At 55.9% G+C, this 25,421-nt stretch overlaps 11 protein-coding genes across 11 annotated transcripts; 5 read left to right on the top strand and 6 right to left on the bottom strand.

Annotated features, from left to right (window-relative positions):
* Nucleotides 1-96: 96 nt before the first annotated feature.
* BO80DRAFT_505882 (amidohydrolase 2) lies at nt 97-996 on the bottom strand (the record flags this gene model as incomplete). The annotated part of the gene is made up of 1 exon (XM_025724514.1): nt 97-996. The coding sequence occupies one exon, from the start codon at nt 994-996 to the stop codon at nt 97-99; it is 900 nt and encodes a 299-aa protein (XP_025570169.1).
* A 510-nt stretch (nt 997-1,506) lies between these two features.
* Nucleotides 1,507-3,486, top strand: BO80DRAFT_247407 (MFS general substrate transporter). Its single transcript, XM_025714604.1, has 4 exons — nt 1,507-2,160; nt 2,208-2,354; nt 2,404-3,128; nt 3,182-3,486. Exons 1-4 carry the CDS (start codon nt 1,788-1,790, stop codon nt 3,371-3,373), a joined length of 1,437 nt encoding a protein of 478 aa, XP_025570168.1. The 5' UTR covers nt 1,507-1,787; the 3' UTR covers nt 3,374-3,486.
* A 205-nt stretch (nt 3,487-3,691) lies between these two features.
* On the bottom strand, nt 3,692-4,788 carry BO80DRAFT_367837 (6-phosphogluconate dehydrogenase C-terminal domain-like protein; the record flags this gene model as incomplete). The annotated part of the gene is made up of 3 exons (XM_025716306.1): nt 3,692-3,836; nt 3,892-4,584; nt 4,673-4,788. 3 exons carry the CDS (start codon nt 4,786-4,788, stop codon nt 3,692-3,694), a joined length of 954 nt encoding a protein of 317 aa, XP_025570167.1.
* Nucleotides 4,789-7,335: 2,547 nt separating this feature from the next.
* Nucleotides 7,336-9,812, top strand: BO80DRAFT_247403 (efflux pump antibiotic resistance protein). The gene has a single exon (XM_025714603.1). It carries the CDS (start codon nt 7,674-7,676, stop codon nt 9,555-9,557), a length of 1,884 nt encoding a protein of 627 aa, XP_025570166.1. The 5' UTR covers nt 7,336-7,673; the 3' UTR covers nt 9,558-9,812.
* On the bottom strand, nt 9,616-10,848 carry BO80DRAFT_429569 (uncharacterized protein). The gene is given in 4 exon segments (XM_025720499.1): nt 9,616-10,695; nt 10,741-10,772; nt 10,792-10,793; nt 10,813-10,848. The coding sequence occupies 2 exon segments, from the start codon at nt 10,767-10,769 to the stop codon at nt 10,068-10,070; spliced, it is 657 nt and encodes a 218-aa protein (XP_025570165.1). The 5' UTR covers nt 10,770-10,772; nt 10,792-10,793; nt 10,813-10,848; the 3' UTR covers nt 9,616-10,067.
* Nucleotides 10,849-11,297: 449 nt separating this feature from the next.
* On the top strand, nt 11,298-13,113 carry BO80DRAFT_393116 (FAD/NAD(P)-binding domain-containing protein). The gene is made up of 8 exons (XM_025717244.1): nt 11,298-11,469; nt 11,517-11,642; nt 11,695-11,769; nt 11,812-11,997; nt 12,046-12,298; nt 12,344-12,535; nt 12,586-12,786; nt 12,832-13,113. Exons 1-8 carry the CDS (start codon nt 11,359-11,361, stop codon nt 12,924-12,926), a joined length of 1,239 nt encoding a protein of 412 aa, XP_025570164.1. The 5' UTR covers nt 11,298-11,358; the 3' UTR covers nt 12,927-13,113.
* A 360-nt stretch (nt 13,114-13,473) lies between these two features.
* On the top strand, nt 13,474-14,551 carry BO80DRAFT_418106 (TatD family hydrolase; the record flags this gene model as incomplete). The annotated part of the gene is made up of 2 exons (XM_025718250.1): nt 13,474-13,572; nt 13,634-14,551. Exons 1-2 carry the CDS (start codon nt 13,549-13,551, stop codon nt 14,549-14,551), a joined length of 942 nt encoding a protein of 313 aa, XP_025570163.1. The 5' UTR covers nt 13,474-13,548.
* A 105-nt stretch (nt 14,552-14,656) lies between these two features.
* On the bottom strand, nt 14,657-17,149 carry BO80DRAFT_418103 (glycoside hydrolase family 95 protein; the record flags this gene model as incomplete). Its single annotated transcript, XM_025718249.1, has 3 exons — nt 16,655-17,149; nt 16,384-16,610; nt 14,657-16,341 (listed from the first exon to the last, which is right to left on the bottom strand). The coding sequence occupies exons 1-3, from the start codon at nt 17,134-17,136 to the stop codon at nt 14,657-14,659; spliced, it is 2,394 nt and encodes a 797-aa protein (XP_025570162.1). The 5' UTR covers nt 17,137-17,149.
* Nucleotides 17,150-17,455: 306 nt separating this feature from the next.
* Nucleotides 17,456-19,110, bottom strand: BO80DRAFT_429567 (carbon-nitrogen hydrolase family protein). The gene is made up of 3 exons (XM_025720498.1): nt 18,587-19,110; nt 18,102-18,541; nt 17,456-18,053 (listed from the first exon to the last, which is right to left on the bottom strand). Exons 1-3 carry the CDS (start codon nt 18,757-18,759, stop codon nt 17,638-17,640), a joined length of 1,029 nt encoding a protein of 342 aa, XP_025570161.1. The 5' UTR covers nt 18,760-19,110; the 3' UTR covers nt 17,456-17,637.
* A 1,216-nt stretch (nt 19,111-20,326) lies between these two features.
* Nucleotides 20,327-21,173, bottom strand: BO80DRAFT_247274 (uncharacterized protein). The gene has a single exon (XM_025714601.1). It carries the CDS (start codon nt 21,078-21,080, stop codon nt 20,535-20,537), a length of 546 nt encoding a protein of 181 aa, XP_025570160.1. The 5' UTR covers nt 21,081-21,173; the 3' UTR covers nt 20,327-20,534.
* A 473-nt stretch (nt 21,174-21,646) lies between these two features.
* On the top strand, nt 21,647-25,390 carry BO80DRAFT_247282 (non-ribosomal peptide synthetase). Its single transcript, XM_025714602.1, has one exon. It carries the CDS (start codon nt 21,759-21,761, stop codon nt 24,915-24,917), a length of 3,159 nt encoding a protein of 1,052 aa, XP_025570159.1. The 5' UTR covers nt 21,647-21,758; the 3' UTR covers nt 24,918-25,390.
* Nucleotides 25,391-25,421: the final 31 nt, after the last annotated feature.

Below are 25,421 nucleotides of genomic sequence, written 5' to 3'. Positions count from 1 at the left end.
TATATATTTACATGATCGCCGGCAGCACGCCATTCCCCTCCACGGTCACCCCAGAATACGTCATCTTAATCCTAGTAGTATCCCCATCACTGACTACTACTGAAACAGCCGAGCCGGATTGTTGACCCACAGGTTCTGCCAGGTTTCCTCGTTGGGGATCCATTCACGCAACGTTCGGATGTGCTCGGCATCGCCCACCTCCCGGAAGCCCTCCACCTCCTCCAGACGCTGCTGGTCCGTCTTGCCTTTGCGCGTCACCCCCAGTTGCGTATGCGGCCAGTCCGTGCCAAAGACAATCCGATCGGGACCTGCTGCAATGACGGCCTTGGCAATCGGCTCGATGGCCTGCATCCCGCTCGTGTGTCCGTGGTACAATCGCTCAAAGCCAGACACCTTCACCCAGACCCTCTTCTCCCGGATCAGGTCCAGGAACGTGGCGAATTCGGGGGAGTTCTCTTCTCCGGGGAAGGTGCCCCCGAAATGATCCGCCACCATCTGGATGCGAGGATCCAGGTTGCGGATGGTGTCTGCCATGGCAGCCCAGGCACTGATGGGGCAGAAGATGCCAATGGCCCATTGCAACCGGGCCAGCCGGTCGGCCAGGGCCGTCACCTTCTTGATGATGTCGCTGCCTCCACTCTGCTTGCCGTGGCCCCAGGCCATCTCATGCAGACGGGCACCACGCACGCCCGCGGCGTGTAAGGCGTCGAGTTCCTGGTCGGTGATGGTGTAAGGGTCAATCGTTGCCAGACCCCGGAGAGTGTATCCGGGCATCTGCTGCTGCTTGGATAGCGTGTCGACCAACGGGGCCGGTGAGACACCTTGCATGGAGGCGTGCACGATGACAATGTTCCGGCAGCCGGTGATGGCCGTGGGGTACTCGGCCATCTGGGCGGCCTTGGGGGTGTACGACCGCGGCACAGCATAGGGGAAGGTATCGGGGTCAAAGACATGGATGTGCGTATCCCACGCGTTGGGAGGGACGAGCTCAGCCATGGTAAGAAATGGGATCAGATGCTGACTGCTGATAGTGCCGATGAGGGGAGACTCCAGCTTGCAGTAATTTTGCTGGTCCTGATAGAAACCTGCGATCAGTTCAACATGTATGCACGACTGGCATATATGTCCCTCCAGCTGACCTCGGACGGTTGCATCATTGGCTGGAGCTTGATGCTCCATTCCGCCTCGGACCGGCATAGTACAGCCCCCCCCACGGACCATCATCGTCCGTCCAGCCACTCTGTTGGGACCAAGGAGGATCAGCCCCCGTGGGGAACATCCCTGTCCTCAGGTCCGGGAGCTGGGGGATTGGCATTGGACTGGATGGAGGCTTTGAGCTGGGCGTGGTAACGGTGCTGAAATGTGACAGAATAGCGGCCAGTCCATGTTAGGCCGGTTGATTGATATGAGCCATCCTGGCTAATTGAAGACGGAGAAAAGCAAGACAAAACGCCCGAGAAGCACCGTGCAGTCGAATTATCTGCAACATGCTGATGAGGTAGACTCAATGCATCTGCTGTATAAGTGAGAGAGCTGCCGATGAGGAAAGTTACCAGCGGTTAGGCGAGTCATGCAGCGGCAAATGCATGACAGGACGAGGCCACCTCGCTAAGCTCAGACCCAGCGAGCTGGCGACGTCGCAGACCCTAGGACGACTCCCCCGCAGCTCTGGGGTACCCCATATGCCAAGCCGATGCCAAGTGCGATGGCAGCGATCGAGGTATAAACCCTGCCTCGCTCTGGCTGTGTGTTCTGAATCATAGCCTCCAGCATCTATCCACCTCACTATGACCATCCTCACCACCCTGGCTGCCCTCCCCCGGGAGATCGGCTCCACATTGCGGATGAAGCCCATCCAGGCGTTGATTTGGCTGGCCTGCTGGTCCTGCTGGACGCTGGGCTCCTTGCAATACTATGCGCTGCCGTTCACCCTCAGCGATGTGGCCGAATACCTGGACGTTGCGCAGTCGAATGTCTCGGAGGCCAACACGACCACGATGATCTCTCGGGCCGTCGGAGCCGTCATCTTTGGCATCCTGTCCGACCAGTACGGGCGGAAGATTCCCTTGCTGATTGATCTGGTTCTCATGGGCGGATTCACCGTGGCGACGGGGTTCTCTCAGACCTTTCCCCAGCTGATCGGGTTCCGCTTTTTGTTTGGTGGGTAGCATCCATCAGCAGTGTCGATGGGTCACTGACATCTGTAGGCGTGGCCTACGGTGGCACATATGGTCTGGTCATGGCGACAGTGCTGGAAGCCGTCCCTGAGAAGGCTCGTGGCGTTGTGGCAGGATTCACGCAGCAAGGCTTCTCAGCGGGATACCTTTTTGCCTCGGGGCTCCATCTGGCTATGAGTAAGCCTATCTATCTTCTCATCCAATGCAATCCTGATATATGTGGTAGATCCCTACGGCTGGCGCTCCCTCTTCTGGCTCTGTGCGGGTCTTACCCTACCCGTGGGTATCCTGCATGCCGTGACTCCCTACTACAGCGTCGCCTCCGCCGTCCAAGACGAAGAAAATGGTACCGGAGCGCAAGGCCCCCGAGCGGCAGTGGGCGGAAACCTCCCCTTTCTCAAGAAAGTGACCTACGTGCTCCGCTACCACTACAAAGCCTTCATCTACGCCTGCTGCCTGACCAGTTGCCTCGCCACCATGGGCCACGGCACCATGGATCTATACCCCACCTTCCTCGTCACCCAACGCAAGCTGAATATCCTCGAGGAAACCTGGGTGACCTGTATCCTCCAGATCGGCGGCATCCTGGGCGGTGTCGTCGGCGGATTCCTCTCACACAAGTTGAGTGCGAAATGGGTCGCTGCGGGTGCCGGCCTCCTGGTCGCGCCCTGGCTCCCACTCTGGGTTCTCCCGACGAGCTGGAACCTCCTTGCCCTGGGGGCCTTCTTCCTGCAGTTCTTCTACGGCGCTGCGATCGGCAACCTAGGGAATCTACTGCAGCAACTCTGCCCGCATCCCGGCATCCGCGCCGCCTTTACGGGGGTGGCGTATAACATTGGAAATGCAGTTTCGTCGGTCGCGCCCACGATCGAGACGGCCTTGGGCGAGAGGTTCCCGACGAAGGATGGATCACCCGACTATGCACGCACCCAGATGATTCTAGTGGGAATTGTAAGTCTGCCTCCTATGTGCTATGCTGGTAGGGTGCTAATGGAGATGTCTAGGTGATCTTCCTCCTGGTGCTTACTTTAACTCTGATGCCGCTGAATCGGTTGAATAAGAGCTGGGATCGCGAGGATCCGAATACCCAGATCCCGACGACGCATCCGGAGATGGAGGTACTGGATAAGCCGGATGTCAAGGGGCAGGACGGAGAACGGGGTGGGTCAACTCATGTGGAGGACGTGAAGACTTGATCATTCTGGGATCCCATGATGCATGATCGGGTACTGTTCCATAAATCTCTGTCAATGGGATGTGTGGTCTCTTGTTAGGGTATGCTATGGTGTTAGGCGTTGTCTTCGACGATCATGGAATGGAATTATTGAAAGCTGAAGATATGGCTGGTTATCGTAACGTCGTTCCCCTTGACAATCCATCCTTCCAGCAGGCGGGATGCCAGTAATCCATACAACTGGAGCTATGTCGTTTGCAGTAGAAGACTTGTCTTGAAGAACCGAGAAATCAATTGCTCAAAATGAAAAGCCGTGTCACATTATATCACAAACATGCCCCTACTCCGTCTTGACCTTCAAGCTTTTATGCAGTGTTTCCACCACATCCAGCACCGTCTGCCCTCGTTGTCGATCGCCCGGCTTCTCCTGACCGAGGATCGGATCATCCGCCACCGTCTGATAGACCTGAGCTACCGCATAAAACCTGCCCCCAGTTAGCTAGCAGACCCGATCAACAATTCAATATCCACAGAACATACAAATCACTCTCAAACCCCCCATCATCGCGCATCGTATCCCCAATCTCCCTCATCTCCCTGACCCAGCGATACGCCTTCGGCGGCATCCCCACCAGCCCCTTCTCGGCCAGCCGCAGCGTCGCAGGATTATACTCCTCCAACAACCCCTGCAGATGCGGCAATACCCCCAACGCATGAGCCGTGGTAAACGACTGAATGGCCAACGAAGTAAACCCCTTGGTCAACGACGCAAAACACATCTTCAACCCGGTCGCAACCCCAATCTCCTCCGAGAGATGCTTCATATTCAGCGTCCGCGATAATTCCTCATCGGGTAACTTGACCGGTCCCGACACGATCAAGCTCGGACAATGCCATGCCGGCTTATCCGCTGACACCGTCTCGGATGATACCGGCCTCGGCGGACCCCCGACAATCCCCCCATCGATGAAGCGAAGATGCGACCCCGCGGCGTCGATGATGGCTGCGATTTCACGCGCCGTTTGCGGTGACACAGCGTTGAGATCGACGATCCAGAGAGGCGTATCGCGGACTAAAGGTCGCGCGGAGGATGCCTCGACGATGCGACGGGCGGTGTCGAGGGCGTCGCGGGGAGGCACGATGGAGAGAAGACAGTCACTTTGGTCGACGAGGTCTTGCAGGGAGGCACGGAGTTCGATCCCGGCTTTCCAGGCTCGGCGTTGGGTGGCTTCGCTGTGAGGGGTTAGTTCTTAATCAAAAGGGCAGATATGGTGCAGGAGGGAGGAGGCAGATGCAACATGTCCGGGCGGGGGATGATTACCTCCGATCGGACGCATAGGTTAGTACGCGGTAGTTGTGGGCGATGAGGAGCTGGGCGATGCCTAAGCCCATCTCCCCGATGGAGAGGATGCCGATGGCTTCGGGGAAGGTGGACATGGTGTGGATGAGGAGATCTTCTCTAGAGAGGTGGATGAAGGGATGAAGGGAGATGGTGAGGGGTTCTTGAAGAGCCGGCGGGGTAGGGTCAGCATCCCGGCAGCCTATCGCGGCGTCTCATCCTCCGCTCAGGGGATGTTGAAGTTGGATGTGGCACGGTTGGTCACGCAACTCCTGAATATATTCTGCGACAGATAACATCCGGACTACAGTCTCCCGCCAAAGATGAACTCGGTCCGTGCAGTGGTCGGTGCCTGGGAAAGTCATCCGATCGCCGAAGAGGACGCGTAAAGGTTAAGTAGAAAGCAGTCTCCTGATCAAGGGCTGCGGATATGATGACATGCGGGAAAGATGGAAATTAAGACAGGAAAACGATACCTTCACGATAGTAAGCTGTCGCTTAATCGGTGGATTGCTTCGATAGAAGACAGCGGCAATCGGCCTTGATGGTCTAGACCCGGTCCGTGGATGTCAATCGCTGAGGAGCTGCAGGGACAGGAAGCATAACCAAGGACGGGCACCGAACAACCCTGGTAGACCGTCATGGCCAACTGCCCACATGGCGTGGTTCCTGAATCTGTCTTCAGCATGAATCACTTTGTTGGAACTCCCCCAAATCAAGTCTCGCGACGCATTGTCGCAGGCTTTACCAGTACATGATTCGCCGGCCAGTCTCAGGCTCTTGGATCATAAGTTGACGAGTGTATGGGGTGCTCTCCTGTCATCCGGTTCATTGACATCATTGCTTGAGTGGTCGGGATCTATGTGCATAACACGACCTTTCCGAGTCACCCTGAACGTCTGAGACGGGAGATCCGGCCGATATGGATCCAGCTTGACTCCGACTGAGATCCCGAGGACCCGATTGAGTACGGCATTAACAAGTGGATCATGCAACATGAAGCCATGCAACATGAAGCCATGGTCGGAAAACCCCAACAATCCCCTGAACAAACCCGGTGGCTGTGGCTGACAGCTAAACAATGAGTCAAAGACCCCCTTATCCCATCGCCAATGTCGACCTGCATTAAGCGAGGGATTTGTGAATAGGTGAATGGCGGTCGGAGGTACCGAGTTCCATGTATATCTGGCACAAGATACTGCTCCATTCTGAGACCTCGGCAAACTTGCCACGATCGCGATCACTATCAACCACATGGGCTGGATCGATGGAGTTGCAAAGAGCAAGGCACAGCATTGCTGCCTCATCTTATGGGTCACTCTTTTCCTGACTCAGGATCCCTGTGCCCTGAGCAACCTACCAACATCCCGATATCACGCACTTCTCGAAGTGAATGCGCAGACTTCGAGAATCACGCCCTTACCGCGGCCAAAAAAAAAAAAAAAAACAAGATCTACAGGCCCAGGGAGGAAGGTCACGCAGCTGGCATAGTTACACTCCGGTTCGGGATGATGAATCCTTCATCCTTGCGATGTTGACGGCGGCTTGCAGGACTGCTAGGATGGAAAGGGATGCTGCAATGCGCAGGTCAAGCGTCACAGCTGCCACCTCGCGTAGGTTATCCTACCATACATCAAAGCCGCACGGACGGCTGGTGACGACCCTGGCTGTGATGACATGGCTGGTGCTCCGGACTGCAATCGGACTGGACTCGTCCCCACGCAAATCCCCTGGGTCCGGCACCTCCTTGCCTCGAGCGCCGGCTGCGGCTGCATCGTGGCTGGTTTGCTTTTTTCCACCACGGCAAGTCAGCCATAAAGGCCGCGATGCAGTCCGGTCTTTGATAGCGAATCTATAGTGCCAAAAAGCAACAACGTCACCTTCGACCACGGACGATGCGGAACAGAAGATGGTGTGACTGCCGGGTGGTTTAGTCACTGGCGGAGAGGCAATGTGCAAGGTGCTGCCGATGAACCCCTGAAAGGGAGTTCCAAAGGAGTGTTGGGCATCACTGCCATGGGCCTTCCAGTTGATCTCCGATGATCTTCCATCCTCCCAGCGTAGCAGGGTGGTTTCACCATCGACACTTGAACGATGGACTTGCTCTCGCAAAGTCCGGTATGCCGCTGACTTCTGCCTAGGTTGACATGTCGATTCTTGCTACGGATAATGCTGACTTGGAGCAGACGAATGGCAGACATGCAGCCAGATGATCGACGGCTCCGAGATGCGCATCGGGCAATCCCCCGGCGCAATCCAGGGCATCCCAGTCCCTGTCCGAATAGCGGCGCCGATCCGAGCGATCATTTGGCTCCCGGTGCGACATGATGATGCGGTCCTGTCGATCCATCCGGGGCGGGAATGTTCGCATGCTCGGCCACGCAATGAACTATGGCGATCTGGATTGAAACGGTGGTCTGTGCATTGCACATTGACTCATCTGTGGTCCTGATAGTTAGTTCGTTAGTTCGTCTTTCCGCCAACCGCGTCAGTCGAGGTAAGAATTACGGTGGCGACATGGCAGCACCAGCACTCATCATCGAGGATGATGGCCATGGCAGCGCGTTCAGGAAAATGAAATCCGGTGGATGTGGATTGACCGGATCAGCCGTGGATCAACCGTGGATGCTTGGGCTCCACCCGGACGAGCGACGCGCAAACCACCGCAAGGGATTCCCGCCCACCATGGCTGTTAGCGGTGCAAAATCTTATCACTAGCGTCAGGGTGGCCACGGCCCGACTTATCAACGGCTGCCCGGCTGGCCACCGAGTCAGGGGGACGGTCGCGACGCTGCCCATGGCGGCTGCCCATTTTCTGCCTGATCCCATTAAGACCCTGACGCTGCGCTGGTCTGGTCCACTCTGCCCCAGTCGGACGGAGACCTGATCCCGAGATTCCATAAAAGCATCGCCAGACTGCAGACTTCGGCCTCGTGCGGTACGAGAATTTCTCAACCCTTTTTGCCCGGTTGTCTTCGTCGAGATGTCTGCCGACGAGCCCTACCCGACCCGGGATGCATCCCGATCGCCGAGTCCCGTCGACGAGAAGGAAAAGGCCGCCCAGGTGACGCAGACCAGCGTGGATTCTGCTCCCATATCGCGAAGATCCTCCTTCTCGGCGACCTACCCGGCCAGCAGCAGCCAATTCGCCTCCACCCCCGCGACTGGGGCCCAAACCCCGGATCCATTGTTCGCCCATTTGGCGGCTCCCGATGATGCGCTGAAGAAATTCCCGCACACCATTACACGCGCCCGGGATGACAGCGAGGATGACTCTTATGGGTTGCCTGTCGCACGGCCCAGTCGCGGTGATGCCGATCCAACCGACGGCCAGCATCTCAGCTACCGACGGCCTTCCCTGGCCCCGCGGGACCAGGATTTTGCGGACGAGGCCGGCTCTCCACCACCCCCCAAGCGGACCCAGGGCCGGCCTCCGGAGATTAGCAGTTTCGGCGCCGAGATTGTGCTCGTTATGGTCTGCTCCGCGGGTCTGATGTTGTTCTCGTTCCTTCTGGGCGATGTGTTGGCTCCCCAGCTGCAGTTTCGGGAAGCCCTCGGCATCACCAACACCGAGCTGCCTTGGCTGGTCGGCTCATTCAACGTGGCCAATGGCCTCTCGGTCGTGGTGTCGGGCTCTCTGACCGACCTCATGCCCCCGAAGAGCCTGATGGTGGGGGCCTTCCTCTGGCTCAGCGCCTGGAACATCATCGGGGCCTTTTCCGTGCACCCGTCACGGTATGTGCTGTTCTTCGTGGTGCGCGCCATGCAGGGCCTTGCCATCGGGGTGCTGGTCTCGGGCAGCATGAGCATCCTGGGCCGTGTCTACAAGCCGGGCATTCGCAAGAACCGCGTGTTCTCGGCCATGGCTGCCTGTGCCCCGTTCGGCTTCTCGCTGGGCGCCATTGAAGGCGGGCTGCTCTACCGCCATCTCCCCTGGATCTTCGGCTGCAACGCCATCATCACCGCCATTTGTGCCGTGGGGGCGTACTTTTCCATACCTCCGCTACGACCCATGGCGGATACCGCAGGCGGGGAAGTGCCCTCCCTGCGCCAGTTCGACTTCCTCGGCGCGGCCTTTGCCGTGGGGGGCTGTGTCTGCCTGCTGTTCGGTCTGACGCAGGGTGGCGTGACCGACTGGTCGGTGTACACCTGCGTGCTGACCGCCGTGGGGATCGTGCTGCTGATCGGTCTGTTCATCGTGGAGCGGTACGTGACCCGGCCGTTGATTCCGACGCGGCTGTGGAAGACCAAGGGCTTCACGCCGCTGATGATCGCCTACTTTATGGGCTTCGGGTCATTCTTTGGCGCCTGGCAGTTCTACGCCATCCAGTTCTGGCTGCGGATTCAGCATGCCAGTCCGATTGACGTGGCATTGTATCATCTGCCGAATGCCATTTTCGGCGTCATCGCTACCTGGGTGGTCAGTCGCACCCTCCATCTGGTACCGGGACATTACATCTACACCATTTCCATGTTCGCCTTTACGCTGGGCCCGGCCTTCTTTCTGCCTCAGACGCCAACCACGACGTACTGGGAGCTGTCGCTGCCGGGCGTGGCCTTGGTCACGTTTGGCCCGGATCTCGCCTTTGCGGCGGCGTCCATTTTCATCACTAGTAACGTGGCACGCTCGTACCAGGGCAGCGCAGGCAGTTTGCTGGTGACGAACCAGAACTTGTCCTCGGCCATCATCACCAGTGTGGCGGATGCGATTGGCACGCGGGTGGACAAGCAGGCCGATGGCAGTGTGGGACTCCATGGCCTGCGGTCTATCTGGTGGTTCGCGCTGGGGTGTCAGTTGGTGGCGGCGCTCATCACGGTCACGTCGGTGCGGATCCCCAAGGAGGAGGAGAAGGAGCATGTTACGTGATCTGCTTTGATCCTGTTTGTTGATACCCATTTGTGGAGAAATGGGATTCCACCGGATAGATGAGGATATACATAGATTTCGGGTTAGAAAAAAGTACTTAATTCTGATGGACCATATGCTTGAATGTCCCAGGTCAATGCCTGTAGGAAAGGGATCCATCTTGAAACCCTAACCCGGGTGCATGGATGGACTCATTACCCCAGTCATCTGGCTGCCCTATCATCGCCACCATGAACATCATCCTCTCACAATTCCATGATCCACCACCGGCAAGGGCAACCTCCGATGCAGCCGTTCCTGAATCCCCTCCGCATCATCCCCCAACAACCCCCGTCTCAGCAGAAAGTCCACCACCACCACCACCACCGCACTATTCGGCTTAAACTCCCCCCTCGCCAACGCCTCCAGAACCTGCTCTGTCCTCCACAGTCGAAAATCCTCAACCTCTCGTCATCCGTCGGCATTGGGACCATCCCTGCCTCCATTTTCAACTCAAACAAATACTCCACCTCAGGCTGCAAGAACCCCTCCCTCATTCCCCCTTTGACATGAAAATACGAAATCCGATCCACAAATCTTACCCCTCTCTCCAACCCCTCCATCGGAATGGAGGCCTCCTCCGTCGCTTCCCGCATAATCACCTCCCGGGGTAACATCCCCGTACTCAATCCCCCCCGCGGCAGTGGTATCCAACATGCCCGGATAGGTCTGTTTCTGAGATGAGCGCTTGGCGATCCAGAGCTTTACTCCTGTGCTATCTTCCGTATAGCACAACATCTGCACGCCGTACGTAACGATACCGAAGAGAGCACTCGCAGCGCGTTCGATTTCCAGGACCACCTCCCCGTTTAATCCATAGATGGGGAACGTTTCATCGCGCCACCCGGTGAAAAGTTGCATATCTGCCATCTGGCGGATGGTGGGTTCTAGGGTTGCCGTGCGGGTGCTTGCCGTTGCGGTGGGGACTGTCATCAAGGTAATGGAGGAGGCGGTGGAGTCGATAGTCCAGACATTGTTAGGCCAGGGGAAGGTGAAGATGAGGGTGTTAGGGATGTAGCCGAGGGTGGAGGAGATGCCGTTTCCGTGGAAGGTGTGGTAGTTTTGTAGGAGGGTGGTGGTGGTGGGGTGGTAGGGGAAGCTGGGGTGGTTAGTTGGGTTTGGGTAGGGTATTGGGGAGACGTGCTTGTCAAGGTCAGCGACGACGTCGTACATGGGTTTGGTCATGGTATAGAGATTATCTAGACAGGAGAAATGGGGTGATGCCGGATATGCGGGGAACTATCAGCGATGCTAGCTGGCTGCTTGGCGAGTTGCTGGGATTGGTGGCTGGTGTGGTGTGTTAGGGTGGTGGTATAACTGGATGTAGACAGTGCCGAATTGCGGCCTGGATAATGGATGGATGGTCTTTCTACTTCAGAACTGCTACCGGATCAGCCCATCGCCACGTTGTCTTCAGCCGGAACTCGGAAGCACAAGCATCGCGGGTAGTGCTAGCGTGTTCCGATATAGCAGCAACTTGAGCCACGGCAGAGCCATACCCTCAGCCACCAGTCGCGATATATGGATAGAGACTACGGAGTAAGGAGAATATTAGGCATAGATCGGCGCTGGTGGGCCTGGAAACGAGCGATTTAAAAGCATCATATAAGGTGGAAGGTGCATCCGACGGATGCTTATCTCCGAGGGATTTCCCGAGCCACATCTCCGAGACCATGTCGATCACTCACGATGCATTAAAAGCTGTTTAGTCTGCAGGGCAGGATCACACGCATCTAGTGCTAGACCAGTACCAATCTCACCAATGACCGTTTCCATTCAAGAATCCCGACCGCTGCAGGTCCTCATCGTCGGGGCCGGCATCGCGGGGCTGACGGCTGCCATTGCTCTCGGCAAGCAGGAGCATCATGTTGTGGTAAGTAATACCTTAGACTATGTGGCATCAGCATGCTAACGGGATAGATTCTCGAGAAATCCAAGTTCTCCCGCGAGGCTGGTGCAGCCATTCACGTGCCCCCCAACTGCACGGCCCTCCTCAACTGGCTGGACATTGACCCCAAGGACTTTGGTGGAACCTTGTTGGAGCAGGTATACCCCCTCCCACGGAGTATGCATTTGATGTAGACGGCTAAGCGAACAGATTCACCGATATGATCACCTTGGCAATCTCAGATACCAGAGAGACTTTACCGAGATTCGTCAAAAGTGGCAGGCAGTATGTTTCCTACCCCATCGGTGGATCATGCTAACAGGTCAGGAATGGTATCTGGTCCACCGTGTCGATCTTCATAATTACCTGAAACAGCGGGCTCTGGAAACAGCCACCCTTCACATGGGCTGCAAGATCGTCAACATCGATGTGGCTAGTGAACGCCCGTCAGTGACACTCGACAATGGGGAGAGATTCGAAGGAGATATTCTTCTTGGAGCAGATGGCTTGCACGTATGTCTCGCCACTCACTATTGATTGAACGACAGCTTACCCTGGTAGTCGATTGTCCGCAACGAGATTGGCCAAAATTCCCCGTATCCATTCCCCGCGGGCAAGTCCTGTTTCCGATGGCTTCTCCCGACCGATGACCTGCGCCATCTGCCTGCCACCCAGGACACCGTCCGAGATCCAGGTGTCTTCATCGAATGGGCGGGTGAGGATCGCCGGCTTGTCGCATATCCGTGTTCCGACAACAAAATGTTCAATCTCTGTGCGTTCCTCCCAACCGCAGAAGCTGGGGGTACTGCCGAGGGTATGTTTTTGCTTCCATCCCGTGAGATGTGTCTGACAACCATAGGCTGGCAAGCTATCGGAAGCAAGGAGGCTCTAGTCGCTGGATTTTCCGAGTTTAGCCCGGATGTAAAAGAACTTGTTGATGGGGCGGACGAGAATCTGAAAGTGTGGGAATTGTTCGACATGAAGACCCTCCCCTCGTGGGTGAGGAGATATTCCGCGTTGCTGGGTGATGCAGCACATCCATTCCAGCCTTGTGCGATTTTCCCCTCTCTGCATCACTATGACATGGACTAATAGTTCTAGACATGGGCCAAGGAGGCGCCATGGCCATCGAAGACGCCGTATCTTTGGCAGTGCTACTCCCCGCCGGAACGCGCGTCGAAAACATCCCGCAACGGCTAGCATTGTACGAACAGGCGCGACGATCACGCGTGGAAATGGTTTTGGAATACACGCGCATCAACGGAGTCGATGAGAATGACACGACTGCGAAAAGAATCAGTGGTGAGTTTATTGCTATTTAGGATAGATACACGCTGACGGGTGTAGCTGCGGAAATGGTCAATTTCATGGGTATCTGCTTTTCGCATAATGAGATTGAGAACTCGAAGGCGCTGCTTGAGAGTTCTAGGTGGCAGTCATAGCGTGAGCTCTCTATGTTTATGTCCTCAAGAGGGTGTGTATTGCAGCTAGCAGCAGCATGTTTATCCGTGTATCTGCGACAACATGGGTCAACACCAGCGGACCATGGACATATACACATTAGCGTCGACCCTTCTCCCTATCATTTCACATAGTTAGCGATTAGATATATTGTAGCCTCTGAGTTGTAAACAGCAGATCCTTCTTTTTTTGTTTTATTCGTTTTACAATAATTTCACAACCCGAGCGGATTTAAGCCTAGCTGTGAATATATATTCCTGGTAGTCAAGATCAAAAAAGGATATGATTCCAATTGATTCGAAAAGTCAAGTCTATCCACTACTTAGACAGCCCTACCCAAGCAACATGAAGAACATCACTTGTACCGTATCAGAATCTCAAAATAGACTGCCGATAAGCAACTTGAATGTAATGCTGATCATCGGCATCCGATCGCCAAGCGTATCCGAAGCGATCGAAATTTTCACGCCTTACCGATAACGAGCAGCAGCAGCATGGCACTATAAACCCCTTCAGGCGGAACCACAAGCATAAACATACATCTCATCACGATACCAATTCATCCTTCCACAATTATACGTCCACAGCTATCCACCCACCACCATGGCCTGCCTCCGCTTCGCAGACGTAAGCCCCCCCCCAAACCACCCCACCCATCCCCTACCATAGATACTAAACAAAAAACCAGGTCGCTGTAACCTACACAGCCGACGCATTCCAAGGGATCTACCGCGGAAAACAATACCACGCGTGCGACTTCAGCGAAGTAATCACCCGCGCAAAAGCCTATAACTGCGAGAAGATGCTCCTCACGACCATGAACCTCGAAGGATTTCATACCAATCTTTCTCTAGTCCGGGAATACCCAGAGACGTGTACGTTGACGTTGGGGGTGCATCCTTATCATGTTGGGGAGATTTATGCTTCCACCCCTGATGGGAGGGGGTATCTCGACGAGTTGAGGGAAGTAGGAGAGCGGTTACTCGCCGAGGAAAATTCCCCGCTCGTGGCATTTGGAGAGATCGGGTTGGACTATGAGTACTTGAACCGAGCAGACAAAGAGACGCAAATTCGGGCATTTCGCGAACAACTCGACATAGCAGTTGACATGCAACTGCCTCTCTTCTTACACGTGCGGGAATCCTGTGCGGATTTCATCGCCATCATCTCGGAGTATTTAACCCGTTTACCGAAGGGGGGTTTAGTCCATTCCTTTACCGGCTCGGTAGAAGAGATGCGCTCGCTAGTGGCACTGGGGCTAGATATCAGTGTAAACGGGGTGAGTTTTCAAACCGAGGCTGGGTTAGAGATGGTGAAGGAGATTCCCTTGGAGCGGTTACAGTTGGAGACCGATGCGCCGTGGTGTGAGGTGTTGGGTGGGGATGAGCGGATTAAGGGGTATTTGGGGACGGCGCGGGAGTTGCCCGGGGTGAGGAAGCATAATAAGTTTGTGTTGGGGCAGATGGTGAAGGGGCGGAATGAGAGTTGTTATATGGAGAGGGTGGCGTTGGTGGTCGCGGGGGTGAAGGGGGTGGGGGTCGAGGGGGTTGCGCAGGCGGCGTGGGAGAATAGTGTGAGGATGTTTGGGTTGGGGGTGAGCGAGTAGGTTACGGTTGTTTATAGAGATGTGGGGGGTTGGGGAATGTGTGAAGGTATTTGGCTGGAGGGTGTATAGATTCTGGGACATAGAGGTTGGATCTATTAGAGGCACTTAGCGCGATACAGGAACGACAGCATATATCTTCCCAGAATCAGTCTCGATAGGCCCCGTATATTCCTCTCCATTGACAGTAAAATTGAGACCCCCCTGCACCCGGATATCCAACGAGCTCCCACTCTGCGACGTGATATTCGCCTGGGTCAGAGCACCACCCTCCCATATCATATCCACCACAAAATTCCCTCTGGCCACCAAGCCGAGTACATGTCCCGTCGGTACAGCAGCTGGCAGTGCCGGGAGCAGATGCACTTTCTCATAGCTCTGCAGCAACATCTCCGCGATCCCCGAAGTAAACCCAAAGTTGCCATCGATTTGAAACACTGTATCCGGACCCGAGTCGGTATTCCACAAGTTCGGACTGGGAAACCGCTGCAGATAAATTTGGGTATGGTTCCAGACCTGGTCCCCGTTGAATAGCCGGGCATAGAGATTCATGGTCCACGTCCGCGACCAGCCCGTACTACCGCTGCCGTGGGCGATGCGCCAATTTAAAAACGCCTCCGCAGCGGTTGCGAGTGTCTTGTTGACCAATGGAGCCATCTGATATCCCGGGAAGAGACCGAAGATCGGACTCATGTGGCGGTGGCCGGGATCGGCCTCTTCGTAGTCGAGACGCCATTCGAGAATTCGGCCGGAGGAACCAATCTGAGGAGGTTTGATCTTGGCTAGATAAGACGTGGCATTGGTGCAGTCAGTCGTGTTGATTTGGAGAATCCGACAGGTTTCAATCACCGACTGAAAGAGTTCATATAGCAGGGAATTGTCCATCGTTGGGGCAATGTCGATGCCCTCTTCATTCCCCGCTATGGTCATGTCTTCTGGGACAATAAACGCTGCTTCCGGAGAGATGGACGGCCCCGTGCTATAGTATCCTTCGAATGGAAAGAGATAACAGGAGTAAAATCTGGCTGCGCTCTGAAGCAGTGGCCAGATACGCTCTCTCAGGATCGTCTCATCTCGCGTGAAGCGATAATGCTCGATCAGGTTGGCGGACAGCCAGGCCGCGCCCATAGGCCACATCGTCCACGTCGTGCCGTTGTCGACGGGGGCTGCATCGCCCCAGAGGTCGGTGTTGTGGTGCAAGACATAGCCCCCGTTGTGGCAGTGGTACATACTTTGGGCGACGTCCAGGCCCCGGACTTGGACAATGTCCATCAGATCAATAAATGGAGAGAATGTGTCCGCTAGATTAGCAACTTCTGCAGGCCAGTAGTTCATCTCCAGGTTGATATCGATGGTGAATCGGCCGCCCCAGGCGGGATCGAAGTCTTGATTCCACAGACCTTGCAGGTTCGCTGGTAGAGCTGGAGAGTCCGTGGCGCGCGAAGATGAGATCAACGAGTGACGGCCAAAGTTGAACATCAGCGAGGCTAGTTCCGGGTCACTGTCGGGGTCACTGCGGAAGTTGACTAGACGGGTATCGGTAGGAAGGTTGCCAGCGGAGCCAGAGGACCCGAGGTTAAGGTCAACTCGCTGCGACAAGGCAGAGTAATCTGCGATCGCATTTGCCTTGACAGCTGCATATCCAGAATTTCTGGCGGCATCAAGCTTCCTTTTGACCTCTGCTTCCCATTTCGCCTGATGGGCGTAGCGATACGAAGTTTCGGTGTCAAAGAAGATATCCACCGCGGAGGCGCCCCGGGCAACCACCGAAGTGCCGTTGCTCATGATCCTCCCTAAACCATCAGTCATGTCCGGAGTCCAGGGTACACACTTACCTCCATCCGTGACAATCCTGGCTTCCGCAGTAAACCGTATAGGGCCCGCCTGGTCAGTCGAATTGGCCGTGAGGGCCAACACCCCCTCGCCATCAACCACCGTCGCCGTATTACCAACAACATATCGATCCCTTTCCACTGAACAAACCACATCGACACTTCCAGTCCTATTCGCAGACAATCTCACTGCGACAACACCATCCGGATAACTGGCCACATACTCCCGCCTATCCCATCAGCATCACCAAACCAGTGACAGAGGTAGACCTACCGATACCCCACCCCCCGATACACATACTCAACACCCACCACCCCGGTCCTCAAATTTAAATCCCTCGTATAATTGCTGATCCCCGCCTCCTCATGCCCAAAGTCCAACCGCAACGACCCCAACGCACTATACGACTGCGGCGAATCCGGGATACCCACCATATTATCGAGGGTAACCTCCCCACCCTGGGTAATATTCCCCTCCGCGAGAAGAGATCGAACAGGCCATAATGCCCCATAGGCATTAGGATTCACTCGGTTGATGAACGGCCCACTCCAGATGGAGTTCTCGTTGAGAGTGACATTTTCAATGGCGGTGCCCCAGATGGCGGCGCCGAGGCGGCCGTTGCCGATGGGGAGGGTGGAGGTGAAGTTGTTGGCGGGGGTGGTGTACCAGGAGATGTAGGAGGGGTTGAACTGGTCGATGCCGAGGGCGATGGGGAGCGAGAGAGCGAGGATGGTTAGAGAGGGGAGGAAGTGCATGGTGAGATGCGTGGTGCGGGTTGGTGTCGGAGCATGGTAGAAAGGATACTTACTATATATACATTACCCGTCGAATTAGCCGATAGTAAATGGTTGCAATGAGAGCCGGACTGCATGGGATAGAGAGCAAGACCGGAGTTACGGGCTAGATTCCACTAATCGGAGGCCCCTGGATGACCGTGCGGAGGGATGGCGGATGATCTGCAGGTCCATGGGTATTAGACTGGAATATCACAGAGTATTATTATCCCCTCAGACCACATCTCTTTTATCCGGCTGCTCACCGTGCAGCTGACATCAAGAAGAAACGGAAACAACGTGAACCTGCCTTCAAACAACCGTGAGCATGGCAGAAAATTGGTATATCTCGGAGGTTTAGACCCCGAATGAAGAAGATTATATACATGAATTTCCATGATAAGATTACAAGCAGTGATGCAACCTGAAAAAGGTGCATCCGCAGAAAGCATCCACAGTCGATAGTAGCAACACAACCAGATCTCACTCAATAACCTCCCAAGGCCTTTCATCGACAGCTTCCGACCGGAAGTCCCGACCCCTCGCAACACTCTCGGCCCTCCCTTCGGTTGGACGGTGGTGTGTTTTCTCCTGAGTGTCCACCCCCAGCCACAGCAAATCAGGCCGGCTGTAGTGCCCACAGGCATCGACAAAGTGCCGGCATGACACAATCGCATCTTGATCCAGGTCCGCATAGATAATGCCCTCTTCTGTGGGCGGCAACGGCTCCGTCAACCGGCGTCCATCCGGGCCGATGATGGCCGACGAACCTCCCCCGACGATGTCCCAAGGCGCAGTCAACTTCATCACCTCGGCGCACTTGGGGCCTAGCACGGCCGTCGTGTGCAGAACAAAGGCCGCTGATTCGAGAGCAAACACCTGCGATGCGCCCAGTCCACCTGGTACCGTTAGATTGTCGGCACCCACACTTGATTGAGACGGCTTACCTTCGGCAGACATGCCCCACAGCGATTCACCCCCGAAGTGCGGATGCAGGGGTGGCCATGTGGACACATGGATCTCCTCTCCCTGGATCATGGTGTGATACTTGAGCAGCGGCTGGATATGCTCCCAGCACGTGAGCGCGCCCACTTTGCCAATGGGCAGGTCAACAACATTCAACAAGCTGCTCCCAGATGCTTCCCCAAACACGGTGCGCTCCATATGGGTGGCCTTGACCTTGCGCCGGCGCATGACGATCTTGCCTGTCGAGTCAATCGTGCACTGACCGATGTACAGAGAATTGCCGTCGCGCTCCGAGAGACCGAGGACCACGGTGATCCTGTACTGCGCGGCAGCGCGGCAGAGCCTACGCATGTGCTCGGAATTATACGAGAGCGAGTTTTTGAAGTACGTCGTGAACAGACGCGTGTCAACCGGGCGGCACCTGCCTCGGTTAGCGAGATGGCAATGGTCCGGCGATGTTACCTACCATATCCAGGCGGGATATCCGGGGATCCAGCATTCGGGAAAGGTGATGAGCTGCGCACCGTTTCTGGCGGCCTCGGCGATCAAGCGACACGTCTTGTCGACAGTGGCATCGAGGTTCAGCCAGACCGGCTCTTGCTGCGTGACCGCGACGCGAATCGTGGTTGCAGTGGTCATGATGTTACAAAGCAGTGCTTTACAAGGTGAATGTAAAGGTGGCACGGGACGATATTATGTGGTCCTTCTTCCTAGTATATATGGTCGACGCGACCCAGGCAGCCCAGGTGACGAGTGGATGTAAGTGGTCTATGTGACACGACACGCGCCAGAGCGAGAACCAAAACGTTTGATAGGGGGCAAATTGGCGTCGCGAGAAATTCTGGGTGAGAAATCCAAGACGATAAGGGGTGGTCCCTGCACCCACCTGGGATGATTCCGAGGGAGTCCGATTGGCCGAGGGAAGAGCAATCCCGATGCTGTGGTGAGAGTTCTGCGGCGCAGTTGCTTATTAGGGGATTAGGGGGGGGGGGGCCATCCGATCCTGGGAGTCCACTCCAATATCCATCCCTCGAAAGTGAGAACAGCTGGTGAGGTTATTCCCAGATCTACGGAGTAAACGTGGGGAGATGACATGCTTGCCACCGGTGGATCACCAGACGCCACTAGCAACGGCGTTGCACCCAAGGAAAGTTCGATGGACCTGCCACCACGCGAGCATCCCAGCCTCAGGCAGAAAACTCTGGTGGAGACCCGCCCCAAGGCAGCCTGGCCAATCGGAAGCAGCAGCATCTTGGCCCGTTCCAGAAACCCGTTCCAAGCCTGGCATTTTCTCCTCATCTCCTCATCTCCTCTTGTTCTCATGTCGTCCACGACAAGCTACCCTTGCCGCATCACTGACCATCTCAGCCGGGCCAGGCTATGGCCCTACTAGCGACGACTTCTTTGGACCGGTCTCGACCGTGGCTTTGCTGTCATGCCGAGCAGGGCTGCATATACGAGGTCACACCACAAAGCCGTGAGAATGATGTACGATGGTCGCATCGCTGATGGAGAGTTCTAGAATATGTCATTTCACCCTGGGGTGACTTGGAAGTCAACATGACTTCAGCTCTTAACTCAGCGGGGCCAAAATAGTATCCCTCATTGCATGCAAGGGCGCTGGAACCGGCTCGCATCGGGCACCAATTGCGATCGATCGAATAGCAGTGAAGGCATCGACCACGCGGGGGCTACTCATGGCTACATACTAAAGACAATGAGAGGAAAGCCCTGAAATCACAATGTTGCCACCACCAGAGTCGGCCGACTGGACCGCTCCCGGCCTCCAAGGTCTACCTCAGTTGGCGGTATGGCGTGACAACCCGCGGAGAAAATCGCAAAAACACGATGAACCCCGCGGGAGGAAAAATGTGGCGCGATGGAGGGCCGCAAGGGGTCGGAAGTCGGCTCTGGACAGCAGAGTATGGCGAGGCCATCGATATTACACAGCGTGGAGAGTTATGGCAACATACCCTGGCCATAGCAAAGACTTTCATGAGTCGAGTCCATTGTTGAAGATATTCGCCGAGATGGTTGGGAATCGGTTGAACCTCAGGGTTGAACCCCGGAGCATCACCCGCGACCAAGGCATCTGAACGCCACGCTGGATCCCTGCACCGCACGCACGCATGCGATCGTTTGGGGATCTATACAGGCAGCTTTCTGAAGAAGCTGACCACCCGAACTCTCCCGTCCACCTTATCCCAGGCCGGGTTGCATTGGGAATGGACAACCAACTAGTAGTAATTCTCCATATAGGATGGCCAATAGCTATTCATTACCGCACCACCTGATCCGTTGCAATTAGGTTTGTGGGGGAGGGACGAGAGAAACTTTGTCTAAGCTGGCCGCCAAGTGCGGGGAGACGTCGGTGTATTTTTATCGTTCTACAATCTAGACGCGACAGCCAACCCTTATTGCGGTGTGTGAGGGCTCGTGCACCGTGTTGTGTCACGGTGTGGACCGTTGATCTGGCTGGGAATAGGTCCAGGCCAGGCTGCTGCATGTCGCAGACACATACATGGCATCTTGCAGCTGCACGGGCAACCGTTGGCCGGTGAAGAGGCCATAACTGCCGAGGGTGCTGTTCTGATGACATAACCGTCCTTGGAAGCCTGGCAGATCCCATTGTGGAGCCGGTGAGACAGCCTGAATAAACCGGACCTCGAAAAATTGAACATAGCCCGGGCTACTTTGGGGATCCCTGGAGGGCAGGTGGGATGACAAGCCGGCATCACGTCGCGACGAGCCCCAATCCTTCTACCCCAGGTCATTCTCTGTAAGCCAAGCCGGCAATGCCAGTGGGAAAAGCTTGACCCGATCCAGACATGCAGGGTGGTCGACTTGGCCGGGCGATAGATGGCGTGATGGCGATTAGATGTGTGTCGTACGTTCTCACTGGTCAGCCTTGCAAGCCTGCATCGCTCACTCACCGCTACTGGGAAGAATGTGCCAAACATGGCCGGGGGGGGAAGCGACGGCACTTGTGGGAATCCGGGATCTACTGCGCAATTACCAGCCAGCCATGGTTAGAAATCTCTCATACTGGCCCCTTGCACTGGCACCATGCTTGTCGCCTACACCTGACCATCCCGAGCCAGGTTTCAGATCGGTCTGAGGGCTTTCCAGCACGCCAGCCACGTAAATGCCCGCAAACCAGGTTCTCGCGCCCAACCAGGTTTGCGACATTCTTGGATACCTCCTCACACGAGTAAGGAGTCAGCCCGTGGCCCATATGATGGGCAAGCAGCTTTCGCTGAGGCACATTATCGATGAGGGCTTCTTGCACATCCAGTCATGTTGTTCATTTCTACACGATGGGCTTGCGATGACAATCGAGAGCGAGCCAGCGAGACCCCCCCCCCTGGCGCAGGCAAGGGAACCCATGGCCCGGCCGACAGAACGTCTGGAATAATGCAACCGCACCGGGGAGTTGTCCTTGGTATGTGTGTGGTCGAAGGCTTCGCATCGAGTGACAGAAGGCAAGCGTTGCGCGATTTGGGTATCGAGGCCTGAGGAGTCACGATCCGGAGAGAGAACTATTTGAAGAGAGACTGCCGGGCAATTGGGACTGGCAAACCATACCTCCTCCACTAGCCGAGTTCAAAATTTCTTCCGGCGTTACCTCCTATTCTACCATGTCTCCGTCATTGATTATCTCAGAAATCAAGGAGGATGTGTGTCACAGCGGGCTGGGTCTCGCGGGCCTCCTCCACCAACAAGCCACAGTCCGCGGCAGCGCCGTCGCCATCGAAGAGGGGCAACATGAGTTGACATATGGCGACCTCCACGACAAAGCACTCTTTGTTGCCAACCAGATTGACTGCCTCAACCATGAAGACCCTTCGCCCGTGGGAATCATTATCCCGCGGAGCATGAACCATGTGTTGTCACAAGCCGGTGTGATCTACTCCGGCAGGGCGTGTGTTCCGCTGGACAACAAGCTCCCAGACGAGATGTTGAAGGACATGCTGCACAACCTGGGCTCCACGCTGGTCATTACCGACATGGTCCAGCAACATCGACTGCCTGGCTTCAAGCACCTCGTCGTTGACCACCGGGCCATCCCGGATAACTTTCAGGCCAAGATTTCCCCGAGCCAGAACGGGCCGCAGACGTGCTCTCATGTATTCCACACCTCCGGCACGACCGGCAAGCCCAAGGCGGTCGAAGCCTTTGCGGAGGGAATGATCAATCTGGTCCTCGATCCCGCGGAGCTGATTCGAAAAGGACAGCGAGTCGGCCACGGGTCCAATATCATCTTTGATACCTCCCTGGTGGAGATCTGGGGGCCGCTGCTGCGCGGGGCCACGATGGTGGTGGTTCCGATGGAGACGGTGCTTGATCCTACGGCGCTCAGCACCTTTGTTAAGGAGAAAGAACTGAACGTGCTGCAACTCACGACCTCTCTACTCACAGTCACAGCATATGCCTGCCCGGATGCCTTCTCGACGCTGGACACTCTGATCACCGGAGGCGAGGCCATCAACTGCCAGACGATCCAATCCATCTTTGACGCGGGGGCACCAGGACGAATCATCAACGGATACGGTCCGACGGAGGCCAGTGTATATGTTCTGTGGCACGACGTCTCGGAAGAGGAAGCACGCCGAGGGGAGATTCCCGTGGGAAAGCCGTTTGGTAATGTGGAGGTGTTCTTGGTGGATGACCACCTGGGGCCGGTGCAGCCGGGAGAGGTGGGTGAGCTTCTCGTGTCCGGCGTCGGGGTTGCGGGAGGATATATCGGAGACCCCGAGAAGACGGCCAAGAGCTTTTTGTACATGCCGCAGATGCGTCGGAAGGTGGAGCGCGGGCCCAAGCACATGTACCGGACGGGAGACCTGATGCGCATGGATGACAATGGCATTTACTACTACCTCGGACGAAAGGACAACCAGATCAAAATCCGCGGCCAGCGAGTGGAGCTGGAGGCGTTGGAGTCGGCTCTCGTCGGCACCGGTTTGGTCAGTGCGGCTGTGGTGGTCAAGATCACCCCGGAGGAGGTTGACCGGGGGCAGTTCCTGCTTGCCTACTGCATCCCGTCTGCGCCTGGGGTGGCCGAGGGCGCCATCATGAAAACCTACATGGAGCAGGCGCCGCATTTGATGGTGCCACGGCTGGAACTGATTGACGTCCTGCCCCTTCGATCTACCGGCAAGGTCGACCGGAGGGCTTTGGAGGACCAGTACCACCAGAAGCTCAAGCGGTCGCGGGCTAATGGAGTGAATGGCAATGCCAACGCTGGCAGAGTGGCGGCTAAGCTGGAATACATTTGGATTGATGTATTCGGTCTCACGGTGGAGCATCTGCGGCCAACAGACGACTTTGTGGTCATGGGCGGGACCTCCTTGATTGCCGCCACGATGATCGCCCGCATTAAACAGACCTTTGGGATTTCACTACGAGCTCAAATGCTTTACGAGAATACCAGCTTTGAGAAACTGACCCAATTGGTCACCAACATCCAGGTGAACGGGGACGACTCCACTATCCAAGCCGAACAAGATGTCTGGCTGCAGGACTCAAAGCTCGCCGAGCATCTGCGGCCCATGGGGGGCGTCATCCCGCACTGGCCGGATAAGAACGAAGGTCGAATCTTCCTGACTGGTGCGACAGGCTTCGTCGGAGTGTTCCTCCTGGCGACTCTGGTGAAGCGGCCAGATGTGAAGAAGGTTGCCTGTCTTGTGCGGGCTGAAGACCAGTCCGCTGCCCGGCGCCGACTCGAGAAGTGTCTCGAGAAATACTGTCTCTCTGCCGACATGGACAAGGTGATTGCCGTGCCTGGCAACTTTGGGCAGCCCAAGCTGGGTCTGTCTCCGGAGCAATACGACTACTTTGCTACCTGGGCCAGTGTCATTTTCCATCTCGGAGCCAAAGTCAGCTACGTAGCCCCGTACTCCTCTCACCGGCAGGAGAATACGATCGGAACCCTGAACATGCTTGAGTTTTCCACCCACTGCCGAATCAAGGCCATGCACTACTCCTCCACGATCGCCGCCTACGGGCCCACCGGACATGTCACGGGCGCAAAGCTGCTGCTGGAGGACGAGCGCCCGGCTCCCCATCTCGCTGCCCTGCCCTCTGATACCGGGTATGCTCAGAGTCAGTACGTGGCCGAGGCAATTGTCTGGAATGCGATTGACAATGGCTTCCCGGTTGCCATCTACCGCCCGGGATTCGTCCTGGGCCACAGCAAGTCGGGCATCTGTAATCCTGACGACTTTATCTCCCGACTTTTCACCAGCTGCATGGACATGGGGTTGTACCCGGTGCTGCCCGATCAGCGGAAAGAATTCATTCCGGTCGACTATGTCGTGGACGCCATCCTCCACGTCTCCCTGTCGCACGACAACCTCGGGCACGGATACAATCTGGTGCAGCCCGACCTGGCCAACGCCATCGACATCAACACTACCTTCGATCTGTTGAATCAAATGTCGCCGTACCAAATGGAAGGCGTCCCATACGAGCAATGGGTGAATTCGCTGTCAGAGCGACTCGATGATCCCCTACACCCGCTGACCCCCATGTTACGCGAGAAGGTGTTCGGCGAAAAGACCCGGTGGGAGGTGTATGAGAACATGGCCGAGTACGGACGGGAGAATATCCGACGGGCGTTGAGCGATGCCCCGGAGATTCTCAACCGGGAGCCGATCGAGGTGCTTTTCCAACGGTCGCTGAAGAGCTGGCTGCCGTGTTTGGTGTGGCCCAAGCCGGTGCGCGTTCGATCGGAGGCAGAGCGTTCCGCTGCTGACCAGACGGACGGTGCACAACCAGAGGCCAACGGGATTCATTAAATACGACGAGAACATAAGCAAGGGCACGAAGCATACGAGGAAGATGGGACGAATAGGACTGAAGAAGAGCACCACCAGAATCAGGATGCCCCGGACAGAGGGGGTCCAAATAATGATTGGAGTGGATGGAGCAACTTGACACATAACGATTCACGAACAGACATTTTATAGCAATCTCAGGTACTAATAACATTTGCTTATCAGCGGGCCAAGACTCCTCATCGTAACGCGGAATGTCTCCCTTCCGTGTGCCTTCTCCGGGATGATCCTGACTGGTCGATATTCTGGTTGCCTGGAGGGTGAGTTTACCTTGCATGTCTTGGAGACTATGGTCCTGTTCATATTGAATCCTGCCGCAAGGGCACTAGGCTGAAGCATTAATTGGATCTAGATCGATACTCAATAGTATGTTAGAGTCTTGTCGCTTTTGGACTGATCAGTTGTGGCCGTTTAGCATCACCAGGCAATGATGGATAGCTCTAGGTCATTGTCACAACCATATCG

Source organism: Aspergillus ibericus (assembly GCF_003184845.1).
Source record: "Aspergillus ibericus CBS 121593 unplaced genomic scaffold BO80scaffold_66, whole genome shotgun sequence".
NCBI lineage: Eukaryota > Fungi > Ascomycota > Eurotiomycetes > Eurotiales > Aspergillaceae > Aspergillus > Aspergillus ibericus.
The sequence above is the reverse complement of the archived record's forward strand: the minus strand, read 5'-3'. Positions and strand labels throughout refer to the sequence as shown.

What these genes read in the sequence shown, in the direction of transcription:
- BO80DRAFT_247407 (XM_025714604.1), top strand. Translation starts at nt 1,788, where the DNA reads ATGACCATCCTCACCACCCTGGCTGCCCTCCCCCGGGAGATCGGCTCC. An exon ending in GGGGCTCCATCTGGCTATGA is followed by an intron (nt 2,355 to 2,403) that starts GTAAGCCTATCT and finishes TATATGTGGTAG; the next exon opens with ATCCCTACGGCTGGCGCTCC. An exon ending in AGATGATTCTAGTGGGAATT is followed by an intron (nt 3,129 to 3,181) that starts GTAAGTCTGCCT and finishes GGAGATGTCTAG; the next exon opens with GTGATCTTCCTCCTGGTGCT.
- BO80DRAFT_247403 (XM_025714603.1), top strand. Translation starts at nt 7,674, where the DNA reads ATGTCTGCCGACGAGCCCTACCCGACCCGGGATGCATCCCGATCGCCG.
- BO80DRAFT_429569 (XM_025720499.1), bottom strand. Translation starts at nt 10,769, where the DNA reads ATGTACGACGTCGTCGCTGACCTTGACAA. An exon ending in GTCGTCGCTGACCTTGACAA is followed by an intron (nt 10,696 to 10,740) that starts GCACGTCTCCCC and finishes TAACCACCCCAG; the next exon opens with CTTCCCCTACCACCCCACCA.
- BO80DRAFT_393116 (XM_025717244.1), top strand. Translation starts at nt 11,359, where the DNA reads ATGACCGTTTCCATTCAAGAATCCCGACCGCTGCAGGTCCTCATCGTC. An exon ending in AGCAGGAGCATCATGTTGTG is followed by an intron (nt 11,470 to 11,516) that starts GTAAGTAATACC and finishes CTAACGGGATAG; the next exon opens with ATTCTCGAGAAATCCAAGTT. An exon ending in AGCTGGGGGTACTGCCGAGG is followed by an intron (nt 12,299 to 12,343) that starts GTATGTTTTTGC and finishes TGACAACCATAG; the next exon opens with GCTGGCAAGCTATCGGAAGC.
- BO80DRAFT_429567 (XM_025720498.1), bottom strand. Translation starts at nt 18,759, where the DNA reads ATGACCACTGCAACCACGATTCGCGTCGCGGTCACGCAGCAAGAGCCG. An exon ending in GGATATCCCGCCTGGATATG is followed by an intron (nt 18,542 to 18,586) that starts GTAGGTAACATC and finishes TAACCGAGGCAG; the next exon opens with GTGCCGCCCGGTTGACACGC. An exon ending in GTGGGGCATGTCTGCCGAAG is followed by an intron (nt 18,054 to 18,101) that starts GTAAGCCGTCTC and finishes TAACGGTACCAG; the next exon opens with GTGGACTGGGCGCATCGCAG.
- BO80DRAFT_247274 (XM_025714601.1), bottom strand. Translation starts at nt 21,080, where the DNA reads ATGTTTGGCACATTCTTCCCAGTAGCGGTGAGTGAGCGATGCAGGCTT.
- BO80DRAFT_247282 (XM_025714602.1), top strand. Translation starts at nt 21,759, where the DNA reads ATGTCTCCGTCATTGATTATCTCAGAAATCAAGGAGGATGTGTGTCAC.